The sequence below is a fragment of the Daucus carota genome, chromosome 3, assembly GCF_001625215.2.
Source record: "Daucus carota subsp. sativus chromosome 3, DH1 v3.0, whole genome shotgun sequence".
In the NCBI taxonomy this organism is placed as follows: Eukaryota; Viridiplantae; Streptophyta; class Magnoliopsida; order Apiales; family Apiaceae; genus Daucus; species Daucus carota.
Genome location: NC_030383.2, coordinates 14,838,952 through 14,851,921, shown reverse-complemented (window position 1 = coordinate 14,851,921; position 12,970 = coordinate 14,838,952). Strand labels below are relative to the sequence as shown.

The following is a 12,970-nucleotide window of genomic DNA, read 5'->3' as shown; positions in this document are numbered from 1 at the left end:
AAAGTGAAATTTAATGCTAACAAAATATTAGATATATATTTTATTTCGATAATCGATTATTATTATGTGATATTTTAGTCGATGTTTATAGACGATTTAAAATTGACCCATGTATTTAGTTATATTGTCCGGTAAATTAAACTTATATACTAATATAACAATAAAAATCGTGATACAGTGTAATTTTCACATCTTAATAAACAACTTTGAGTATTATTTGAATAATAATAAATATAAGCAAATTTAAATATTAAATTTTAAAAAAATGCTGACATTGTAGAATATATCGGAAAAGCCATGTCGACCAAACTGTATAATTAACTGCAACTCTTTGATAGGTGTACAATCAACTTAGTTTGCCGCATAAAAAAAAACTTCCGGTCAAGTTATACAGGAAAAAGAAAAACAAAATATGTACATCTATCTGCCACCATTCCGAGGATACTATCATCATGCAAGGAGATAACAAACAAACAATGTTACAATAAAACACTGACTCCATATACCCGCAAGCTAAACATGGAAACAAACAGACCTATTAAGTCACAATTTGATTGCAAGCATGTGAATGCAATGAAGATGCTTTTGAACTACATCCCCTGTGTATAAGTGAACTCTTACTACTAAGTATCAACAAACCTAGATCATCAAATTCACTGTCAAGAAGTGCCAGATGCAGTCTCAATCCTTTTAATCTCCCTCTTGTGTCAAAGCTATGGCTGGTGGCATGTGCAGGCGAAATTTAGTGCGAGCTAACAAACCACTGGCGGCAGCGGCATGAGCTTGGGCTTGTGCCTGGAGGCGTTGGCAGGTTGCAAACATCCTCAGGGTTGTGGCCATCATGAAAATACCCAGAACTACCCAAAGCTATACAAAAATCAAAAGTCCGCCACCTCAGACACTATGATATAAAAAATGCTTATAAAATGACAGTGCAGATCAACAATGGCATATGAACTCAATAGTAAAATGGAGCAGATGATTACCAAGAAGTTCGGGGACATTTGAGAATTCAAAATTGTGAAAAGCAAGAGATTTCCAAGGCAAAGTTACATAGATGTGTAATGAAAGAGTCAACTGCATATCATACGAAGAACAGACATACACACTTACCTGAAATGAGAAAAGCTAGAAAATTAGTATTAATGGGCCTCGGTTGAACACACTTCCATGGGCAAAAAAAATTCAGATTTCAGGATATTTATAATCTCCATTGGTATCTCACATGAAGACAACAATGCACTCCATAAGAAAAAATCGACAACTAAAAGAATGTAGACACGCAGAAAACATGCAATTTCTGCAATTAGAATCAAGCATTAATGAAGTTATGAGTGTCTAGTAATTAGAATCTAAAATTTCTGCAATTTATCCTATGACCAGATCTGGCATATAAATTTATGTTCAGATATATGTCAGCAGACGCATGAGTATACTGGGAATATGTTTAAATTTCTTTTCTACCCTATACCAGAATATGACCCAGTAAAACACATTCCACCTTGGTACTTTAATTTTAACCCTTACCTAGCTAGCACTATACTTGAAGACGTGTGAGTGAGCAGTTTCCAGCTATGTCTAGGAGGAATGCTTTCTTGCATTGGTATAAATTGTTAGAACAAACTGAATACCAGATGCTCCAGACACAGTCCGAGCATTAGTCTTCAAATTTGAGTCCAAGAAACGAAGCAAACTCCATGAAGACACGGGAGAGCTGCTGATGGGATCATCAGTGAAAAAGATGACAAAACCATTTGGTCTAGCCATGTACAACTGCTGGAGAATTCTGAGATTCTCAATCTGCTGAAAGAAAAGAAAGAGTAAGAAAAGGAAAAAAACACATTTGAAATTTATCGCCATGTTGAGAGACTAAGAACAAATAACTATAAGCTCATAAGTAGTCATAGCAGAGCTCCTTTTTCATAATGATCCTTGCCACTACCCTCAGAGTTTAATACTACAATGAGTCCCATATTTATATATTTTCTGTCAGAATTATTGGTAGCAAAAGTGCAAAACTAACTGGCTGCCAGAAATACCTCAGCAGTGAAAGATTTAGCACAATACAAAAGGAAGACTTGATCATCTATGGCTGATAATATGATACAGATACAGCTCTTGGTAAAACAGATGATCAGGGGTGTCCACCTATCAAATTTGTGTCATCGATCATCCGCAGAGCCTCTCCCATCCACCACGGTGCAAGCTTTTATGCTACCGGCGTACTGAAGCAAAATAAATTTATCGACTAAAGCAATATCTTCTTGTTATGTCTACCCTGAAATAAATTCACCTCGACTTCAGTTCTGCAACCTTTTGCTTGCTGCATCAGTAAAAGCTGCGGATTACTAACGATATTAATTAATACCATAAATGAAAGGAATGCATTACGAATCATTTATTATGTTAATCAATTGTACCTCTTGCTCCTGCTCCGACTCTTACTTCGGCTTTGGCTACGACTCCTGCCTCTGTGACCTGAACCGCGGCTTGAATCATAAACCTTACCTACATCAGTAAATTATGAGGATACAAATATATATAAATTAAACAAAGGCTGGGAGCAACATATACACTAATTGTAGTCAGTTCATATCTTACTCGAATCACGCCGTGGGAAAAGGCATTTTTAAACTCCGACTCATCCAATTTTCTAATCTGAAATCATTATAAACTTAATTATATCAATATTAAAATAAAATTGGATGAATCAGAAGATAAATCTTTTAAAATAGAACAGCTGGAATATAAACCAAACTAAAAACAACTTACAGCATATATCATATCATCAGAGTTTGTATAATCCACAATACCAGAAAAATGCCTGTAAGATATCAAAGATAAATCATGATATTTCTTACTCCACTAAATGAGAAAAGATGGCTACAATTTTTAATTAACCAGTACCACATACAAACAGTGCCAGAAATATTCATTAGAAACTATAGATATAGGTGCATATGGTATTGTGTTTTATGCTATCCAAAAAAGGACATAAACAGAGCAATTTAGTTAGATTGCCTAGAAGGCCTGACCAAGCAGTAAAAAACATGAATTCGTAGAACAGCAACCAGATGAAGCAGGATCATCCTAGGAGAAATTGATGATCAAACACGACTTTTCTCTGGCCCAATACAGTTAAGGTTTTAAAAAAAATTATTTTCTTTTAATCATCTTTGCATTAAATGCTATCTTAGAAAATAAGTTTATTAGAAAATCAAAACATATTTATTTAGTATTAAAAAATGGGTTGCTGTCTTCACTTTTTGTAGTATATACATTATTTTTACTAATAATATAATATGTCCAAGTAAAAAATATTCAACACTGTACATAATAACTATGCTACACATGCAATTATCTAAACCATCTGAACTTGCATTTTTTACATACCATATAACATTTAGCATACTTGAACAAAAGGACATGGTATCTAACAAATATCACAACAGGGTCATACTTCCATAATTAAGGTCTTTTGTCTTATGCAATTACCTGAGTGAACTCATGAAGTATGTCTCTGTGCCTTGCCAGTTTCTGTGTTACCAAAGTAGTTGGAGCAGAAGATGCAGCACATCGGCTCATAGAATCATTGACATCAAGTAGTTTCTCAAGCAAGGACTGAATTTCCATTTCCATTTCCGTAGACTGCCATGAACTGCCAGCAGATGGTGAAGCAGTATCCACATAACCTGAAACCAACAGTTTTACTATAAATCACAGAAAGAAGGTTATTGATATATTTACAATTAAAAATTTTCAGTAGTGACATAAATTCATAAGCAATATCCATTTAAAAAAAGGCCATAGAGCGGTAGCTAATCCATAAACGAACAAACATAATTCAATTTTGTCCTAAAGAAAAACATTCACAAATCCCGAGGACTTAAATCTCTATCGAACTCAAGACACAGGCAATAATTCAATCCCCAACTCAGATTTATACAGGACTATGTCAACTTTATATGAAAGATTAACACCAGCCAACCGCCTCTGCGAAGGCGGGATGTATGAAGTAGTCGATGATTTAGACACATGACCTGGTAAACATCCATTCAAAAAGTACATATATAAATGTGAATCTGCAACATACAATGTAATTTCTGAACCTGTGTGCGAAGCACGGGCAAGATATCTTTGTTGATATTAGTCAGATTGTTAAAGTAACTCTGCATCCCATCACACAGAAATTAACGAAGCATTCAAACATAAACTACACCGCCAAGCTCAATTAACATAACATAAAAGCTATTAACAGGATAAACAGTAGCCATGCTGAAAGACTGGTAGCTCTGGATGGTTACATCAAGTATGTTATTACGTAAATACACATCAAGAGTTGTTTAAGCAATTAGACAAAATAATTTAATGTTCGCTCAGTTACAATTATATCTTGAGTTTTACCAAGTGCGCAGGAAACATAATTATACTTGAGTTTTTAAACAATTATATCTTATATTTATATCACGGTTTTAAATTAATAAATCTTAGATAATTGTATCTTATATTTTATATCATAGTTTCAATTATATCTTTTTTGTGGTTTCGATGCTGAGTAGTAACATTGAGCTGTCTAAGCCTAAGCAGCCTGATTTTTTTGTCGACAGAAAAACTCAAGAACCAGATTCTAGCCAGTACTTCGATATATCTTTATCCGAAAGATTGACAATACAATATATAGCTCCACATAGTTGATCAAGTCGTACATTTTCTTGGGTGCATTTTATAGTGATACATAATGATAGTGCTTGCACTTATTATCAAATGCTTAATTGATACTCCAAGTAAAGGTGAGAAGTAAAATGTTCAGTATAACTGGTAGAACACCGTTCCTATCCAGTCAACGGTGATACTTGCGTGATGATCCATATTTTCACATACCTTTCTTTAAAAAATACTGCAAAACACTTGCATCAATTATATTGTTACATAACAATTATATGAAGTCAGCTTCACAACTGGAGCATGTAGCACCCAACTTAATAAATAATTACTACCTCATGAAAATGGTACTTTGGAGCCTTGGACAGAGAAGACAGAAGACTCATATGCAATTAATGTATGGGTGAGATATATGTTGATAGTCCCTGCACGGTTTAATAGTGGGTAGTAAAGCAGGGACATATAAGTACATAGGTTTATATATGTCCATGTCCCTGCTTCAACAGTTGGATGTACAGTGCCCAAGCCTTGGACTCTTTGTGACAAATATTTGGAAGGAGAATTTACAGTAAATATATCCGAAAGGTAAAGTAGTGTTATGGAAAGCTCCATAACAACTTCCAATGTTTCTGCGGGAGCTGTTAACAACTTCCGATGTTTATAATTTTATCAATGATAAAAAGAGGTATTTGATCTGAGAAATTATACTTTATTATCAGCACCATATTCAACACAACCAATGGTAACATATTATTGACTGCAAAAACTCAGAATGAAAAAATACTCACCGACAAATTAACATGACCCCATGTTCGAAACAGGATTAGACATGAGAATACAACATTCATTTGGTTGACATATATTAAAAACTAAGACAATTAACCCAAGATCTCAATAAGAAAAAATATTGTGCATTGTAAATGAGTGTCAAGAGTTTCATACTAATAGTATCTGACCTATTGCTCAATAAATCTGGATAATCAGTCAGTGATATGCTTTGTTGAATCTTCATCATCCGATCTCAAAGTAACTTATCGAGCGCGTTACCACAAATTGTACTCGAGTGCTCTACACAAATGTTAATGAAATATTTATATTGAAGTACCAAGATGGAAAACAGTCGAGAGTGATTAAATAAATATCTTGTGTACATTTATCCTGTAATGTATTCGAACCTCGTTTCCAGCCTACAGATTATCATTATCAATGTATAAGCAAGATGAAACGGCAAGCAATTATAAATATATGAGAATTTGTGAAACTTTTTTGGGTAAATTTTACCTTTTTTCTTTATCCTTTTGCAAGGAGAAGTTGAGCTTGGACTCTATAGATAGAACTGCAAATCACATAAATTCAGATGTTAGCCAACAAAAAACCAGAGCACACTAACACAAATCTTTACAGTATACCTAAATTGATAATCAAATTATGAATTTTAAAAGTTGGTTCTATTATAAAATAAAGTTGGTGTTATTATAAAATCAGGAGTTTCAGGGTCACGGATTATGGTAAAGTTTTTGGAGAACAAAATCAAATTTAACTCAATTACGTGAAGTTTTGTGCTAATTCTTGCTTATCTGCCTAATTGGTTACTGCTGAATGCCAGAAAATCTGCTGATCAAGGACCAAATTCAACACGGTTTAAATTCACAACCAATGCTCCAAAATCAGCAGCGTCCAGGTGTACACAACTTAAATTCTAATAGAACTAAATGTTCAGAAATCAAGAGCAGAAAGGCTACTACATTCAGGTCTACTACAAAAGAAGATTAATCCTATAAAAAAAATAAAAATTAACCGTCTACTACATTCAGGTCTATTGCCTGAAAGATTCACTAAAATCTCAAATAGAATAATATGTATTAAATATCATGATTGTTGAGATGCAGACACCTCAACAATAATATAAATAGCACAGGAGTGCAATGATGATTAGATAGCCAGAGAGCTTGTAAAGAAAATAGGATACCAGATCAAATACTTCAGCTAACATATTAAAAAATTACATTAAAATTCCATGTTATAACAGTTCCAACAGAATTTTTTACCTGCACAATAGCTGGCGAAGTCAAACCAAACATTTCTACACCGTCAAGACTTTTCGAGCATAGGGTTAATTCAACAAATTTAATACTGGTTAATAGCACCTTGATAGTAGACATAAGATCTAATCAATTAGTATGCGAGCTTGTATAAGAACACTCAAGAAATTAATTAAAATATAAAATTGACTCGAGTAAAATGGCATTGTGCAGAGCAAATAGATTGCCTCAACATAAACATAGAAGATAATTTTAAAAAAAGTAAAGATCTATAAATTTCTGCAAGAAGCAAAACAGACATATGTACTACAGTCAATAATTACCTGTAACTATTTACTCAGGAGATGCATAACCATATCTACCCATTAGTATGCTAGCTTGTATAAGAACACTCATGCAAATTAATTAAAATATAAAATTGACCTCGAGTAAAATGGCATTGTGCAGAGCAAATAGAATACCTCAACATAAACATAAAAGATAAAATTTTGGAGTTGGGTAAATTTATTTACCCATGGGTAAATATGCTAAATAGGCAAATAGCACTCATTGCTCAGCCACTGGCTCATATTTCATATACATCCCCTTGGCAGCAGGGTCACACTTTGCATATGTGGTTTTGGCAAGTCCTGAGACGGTATCCACCAAGTTCACATTCTCTACAAACACCACAGCCCGAGCAGAGGCAGAAGCACTCTGAGCTGCAATCAAGGCACAGCTTGATAGCTGTTTCGCGGCAGGGGGAACACGACTGTCTAACTTGTGAACAGATTCATCAACCTGCAAAAATATATGCATCAAAGATTATTACACATATGAGACTCTGTACAGCCTACCACAGACAAAACTGCAGAGCATTGAGCAATTCATCTTATTAGATTGAAATAAACAGAAAAAACATGTTCCAGTATCAACTCACTTTATTTGTTTCTAAAAGGAAAAAGCACATTAGTTTATGTTTTATACCCGTTTCATCACGAACACTACAACCGAATATAATTAATTCAATAAAAAGTAACACAAATCAAAAAAGTAATTAAATTAATCATCCTGTATCTGGCATTAATAACATGCTGGCTTAAATCAATCATGTTAATTTTTTACAAAGTTACCTATGTTGTGATACATTTAAGACATTTTAGAAGCTAGTAAATTTTGTTAGATCCTCACATCTAATCGTAGTTCAGGGATTTTAAATCTGTATATTATCCTTAATATGACATTGTATGAGATCCAGTAGTTTCGGTTTAATCTTCGAAGATCAACATGAAGGGAGGATTTTCTGAGTTTCAATATATATGTAAATTGTCAATATGTGCACAATGATTAGATGTACTGGGATCTTTAGGATTAACGTAAATCTGCTTGCCTGCCTATCACGGTACATTTGTTCTAAAAGTAAACAGTATATAGGTAATCAATGGGAATAACCTGTTCATAAAACGAATATAGTGGATACTGTGGAACAAGAACCAAAATCTGTAATAAAAAATTATACGGTTAGCAATGCACAGCACGTCAGAAAAGATGTCTTTGAAAATAGGACATGCAAGAAGCACAATGTTCACTATTTACTGAAAACTGCTTTAAGTGATGCTTATTGGGAATAAACATTATCAGGAAAAAATGTAGAATTTTATGCTTAAAGAACATTGATTACCCTGTCACCTTGACCACAAATAATGGTTTGCAAGATTTGCATCACTCATTTGCTGGCGCCGTCTGTCAGATATATAAGCTCCGGATCGCTAATGCTGATGCATAAAACCATCAGGACATATAATTGAGTGACAAAGCTAATGGTCGCGAGTGGAAAGTGGAATTTAAGTACATTAACCATTTTTACCTTGGATACCCATCTCGCTTCTCAATAAACTCTGCCACCTCTTTTCTGATACCAAGAAGGCCACCTCCGTTGCAGTGAGCACCTATTTGAGTAATGAAGAAATATATGTTACTGATTGCGTGTTCCCTCTTCAGCACAATAAGATGGAATATATAAAAATAGAACTAATTTATAGCCAATGCAGCATGTGAGCCATATACAGAATGGAACTAAAATACCTGAAGGCTGGTGCGACAATTAGGGGCATGTGTAGGTTTAATATATAGACAAAGTTGAAAACAGTAAATTGGCTTGACACCTCTCAGAAACACTATGAATCTGTGAACAGATACTTTATTAAGCTAAAGCAACATACCTAGACCGCCCGAGGTCATTGACAGGTAATGTTTAGCTCTGGCAATGGCATCTGCAGGGAATAGTACTCCCACATTCGGATCATCCATCAGAAATGGAGCTTGACACAGAGCAACCACCTGCAATTAAGTACATTTCACCTCAACAAAACTAAATGTGATAAGACAATAGTACTAATTTCCAATATTTGTCACAAAGTAATTTCCAAACTCATAATAAAGAGGGAATACCTGGCAAGGAAAAGTTATAGGCTTTTGTCCCAGAGCATGAGAATTTCCAACATTTGTTAAGATTATCTGCAAAAGAATAGTTGGGACTGATATTTATGATAAATGTTTTGAGGAGATCAGATAAGAAAATTGCTTTGTAAAAGGCGTAAATATTATTATGATTGACAAAATGGTAGGCATGTGTTCAATTTTACCAAGAAGCGTCTACCTCCTTCCCTTGCGCTTGGAGCTCCAAGGCTCGAAGATACAACTCACCTCTGATAGCATATTGAGTATTCTTCATATTTTCATTCAGGGACTCATAATCCAGTCCCTTTGTTGACATTATAAAATGTGTGTAGATTTTTACTGGGCTTAGTGTTAAAAACACAACTTCCTCGAAACAACTCAATTTATGACCTGAAAAATTCTAACATATAATCTCATACAATCATAAGGAGTTAAAAGGCAGAAATATAGGAAAGATAATACTATCACTTAGGAGAAAAAACAACACATCTGACATGATTTGCAAAAAAAATCCACTAAATCAAGCTATAAATCATTTATATCTGGTACTAAAATTCCGACCTGCTTGACAAAGACTTGAGTCATGGAATTAGCCTCTCGGCAGAGAATAATATAGAATTTCTATGTATTTTTGTGTATTCTTTTATGATTCTGGCTACCACCATATGATCGCGACCAGGGTGACAAACTTCGATCCGATTTCTGCAAGAAGAATCGTAAAATATAAGCTACACCATACTTGAAAATTTTATGTCTTATAAATAAAACTCTAAAAGTGATTCAGATGGCCTAGAAAAAGGAATAACCATTTTTTGTGAAATAAGATGCAATATTGCAAAATTTCTATAAAAGCAATCACCTCAAGTTTGTTGGCCAGATTATTGTGCTTATGCACGGGCAACAGAAGCAACCAATCGTAGAGCACCTGTACACCTTATACAATTCTGGCCACTATCAATAAAGCTTGACGAAGTCTATTATCGTTAATGTTTGAGTAAGTCTGCTCATGTTAATGCTAATTTTAAATGCAAAATAGATGAGATGAAAGATTGCAGGATCAAAATGACAAACCTTCTGAGAAAGTCAAGATGCAATAATATGTTCGTTTTGGGATGGAGATAGCATTCTAATTCATTTTGTTGTTCACCGCAAGAATTGAGATTAGAATTCATACCAAAACCTGTAAAATTAATGTGATAAATCAGAGATTAAGATCTTAAATCCCAACATAGATGATAAGAATATACAGAATAACGACACATACAATATTAATTTCTACAACAGTAATCAAACACATACTTTGGATATCATAAATCGTGTAAAAACATACAGATACACACATTAAAACATCATCTCTAGCACAGCTAGTTCAATCTCATAATTTTACATGTTCCCCAATGTTTTAAACAAAAAAATGTGTGTGCAGGTGAAAACACATTCTTATTAGATCTCCCTGTCTAGTTCAGGTACAAAATTATAATAAGAACCGGGCAAATAATTCAGTTCCAATACTACACTACTTATATAGTCTCAATAGCCGCAAATTTTGATGAAGCGCAATGTCCCAGCTTATACATTTTAACTACATGATTTTTTTTTGCCAGAAAACACAACTACATATTACGACATGTCTACAGAATATGAACTAATTTTATTGGATAATTTTTTTACGAATTGTTAAAACCAACAGTTAATTAGGTCACAAACAGGGCTTAAGATAGCATTATCAAATATGACCAAATAACACACATATATGTAACCGGGGGAGAGGAAGAGCGCTGGGGAGGTGCCTTTTCTTTCTTAGGTGCCTGCAATAGCCATTACATTAATACACATTCAACTATCATATATACACGCACATATACACACAGATTAATGATGAAGAAGCTTACCATCTGATTTGTAGAGAGAGAGTGGAAAGATGAAGCGGCTGAAAGAGCAAGCGACGAAACACGCACAAAAATATAAACCCTGGCAATGATTTTTATTCTGTTTCTTGACTGAAATTGAGAATCAAGCCATCACATAACTGAGCAGATCTTGAAATCGAGATAAGGCTGATAGTAATTTTGAAAATTTAGCACCATAGACCCTGCTTATCCATGTTTATGGGTAGATATTTTGCCCATTGTCATTAAGAGCGATTGCAACATTGGCAATCACTGGAGGATTGGTCCTGGATCTCTTGATGTTCTCTGCACGTCTTTGAAGAAATGAATTCAACGCACTCCCGGCTGCATGCTCTCTGATGCCTGGAGAATAGAAACAATGTGGGTTCGTGTATCAAACACGTGGTGTTCCAATGTACAGTTCCATGTTCAAGAGCATCACCAGAGAAAGAGATGTCCGGATGGTTCTCTTTGTTTCTTTTACGACCTGTAAATTCAAATTCATCAGCCATTGTCAGCACGTCTTTGTCAAAAGATGTGAAACAAAAATTATGTGATCAAAAGATGCAAATTTATCAAATTCGTCTTTCAACCGCCTTTCAACCTGCGTGCGAATATTTGGGCTGATCGAGGTGTTTATTTGAATCCATGGTACACTGATGTTTATCAAACTATGAGTTCAGAGCACAGCTAGTCGTGAATCCATGATTAGGCCATAAATTTGAATTTCGAAATCAAAGAAACACAGCACATGAAGCATAGTGAAGGCAGACGCTTACCATAGTTTCACATTGATTAAATTGGATTCGCTGATTTGACGTCGCAATGATTGTCCATGACTCCATGTCTGAAGCACATCAAGGAAGTCCGGGAGAAAGGAAAGTGCTAGCAATTGATTTGTGTAAAGCCGGTTATATTCCGGTTATTTGTTTTTAAAACGGGTCATATATTTAAGCTGTTTAACGCTGTAAATTGGGTAAAAAGTGGGTAAAACTTGTTAAACGGGCATTGCGCGCTCTTTAAGAGAATATAGATATAGATATAGATATAGATATAGAATATAGATATAGATATAGATATATAGATATATATTTTTAACAAATGGACATGATATTCTACATTGCTCATCCTAAGAAATACGAGTATCAAAATATTTAAAATTTTAAGTTTGCACAAAGCTAAAAAAATAAATAAACAAATAATTGAGTTAAATATTTCATGTCTTTGTGAACTTCATGGGGTGTGACTTATATCTACCTTGTTTTTGCTATTTCAAATTCCAGGAAATCATTGTTTGAGATCTGGTTTATCACAATTACATGAAAAATCATTAAAAGTCTTAATCATCAAGCTTATAAGAAAACTAACTATAAAAAAAAATTAAAATTTAACAACAAGACGATATTATAACAGATTGTATCAAAATAATAATCTCCTAATATTTTAAATTAACAATAAAAATCAAAGACATTAAAGTACTTTACTGTTGATATGAAAATTAAAAGGTTAAACCACATTAAAGGTGTAAGAATTTTTTTTGGGCACAGTTATAAGGTTATTAGTTAAAATAATAATTTTATAATAAAACTAGCTTATAGCCCGTGCAAGGCACGGGAGCTTTTTAATTATTTATCAACTTTTTAAATATATTTTAAATGGTGTGAAGAAATTTAATTTATAAATAATAAATTAAAATTTTCAATAAAATAAAATTCAAAATTATAATTTGTTTGTAAGTTAGAACTGTGGTAAATGCATCATCACAGTCATTAATGACTTCAAATAAACTATTTTAATGAAGCCATTCCTTTTCTCGTATGCACCCTGTCAAAATATTAAATTCTTTCTATCAAATTTTAATATATTTTGAGTGGAATACGTTATTGCCAACTCTTGTTAGATTATATTTATAAATGTATTTTATATTAGAATTATTAT

General features: G+C 33.6%; 1 protein-coding gene across 34 annotated transcripts; it reads right to left on the bottom strand.

Moving 5' to 3' along the window:
• Nucleotides 1-314: 314 nt before the first annotated feature.
• LOC108214027 (glutamate--glyoxylate aminotransferase 2-like) lies at nucleotides 315-11,968 on the bottom strand. 34 transcript variants are annotated; one of them, XM_064090522.1, is made up of 23 exons: nucleotides 11,812-11,967; nucleotides 10,215-11,519; nucleotides 10,003-10,076; nucleotides 9,705-9,845; nucleotides 9,343-9,543; nucleotides 9,135-9,200; nucleotides 8,906-9,023; nucleotides 8,551-8,632; nucleotides 8,365-8,458; nucleotides 8,136-8,183; nucleotides 7,217-7,484; nucleotides 6,711-6,809; nucleotides 5,944-5,998; nucleotides 5,814-5,849; nucleotides 5,619-5,730; nucleotides 3,496-3,692; nucleotides 2,773-2,824; nucleotides 2,602-2,658; nucleotides 2,421-2,508; nucleotides 2,040-2,323; nucleotides 1,528-1,800; nucleotides 987-1,113; nucleotides 315-867 (listed from the first exon to the last, which is right to left on the bottom strand). In XM_064090522.1, the coding sequence occupies exons 4-9, from the start codon at nucleotides 9,726-9,728 to the stop codon at nucleotides 8,410-8,412; spliced, it is 540 nt and encodes a 179-aa protein (XP_063946592.1). In that variant the 5' UTR covers nucleotides 9,729-9,845; nucleotides 10,003-10,076; nucleotides 10,215-11,519; nucleotides 11,812-11,967; the 3' UTR covers nucleotides 315-867; nucleotides 987-1,113; nucleotides 1,528-1,800; nucleotides 2,040-2,323; nucleotides 2,421-2,508; nucleotides 2,602-2,658; nucleotides 2,773-2,824; nucleotides 3,496-3,692; nucleotides 5,619-5,730; nucleotides 5,814-5,849; nucleotides 5,944-5,998; nucleotides 6,711-6,809; nucleotides 7,217-7,484; nucleotides 8,136-8,183; nucleotides 8,365-8,409. The 34 variants fall into 34 exon arrangements, with proteins under 34 accessions (XP_063946592.1, XP_063946596.1, XP_063946603.1 ...); XM_064090526.1 differs by having other exon boundaries at nucleotides 6,711-7,484; nucleotides 10,215-10,951; nucleotides 11,036-11,519; XM_064090533.1 differs by having other exon boundaries at nucleotides 6,711-7,484; nucleotides 10,003-10,106; nucleotides 10,215-10,323; nucleotides 11,036-11,519.
• Between the last annotated feature and the right edge of the window lie 1,002 nt (nucleotides 11,969-12,970).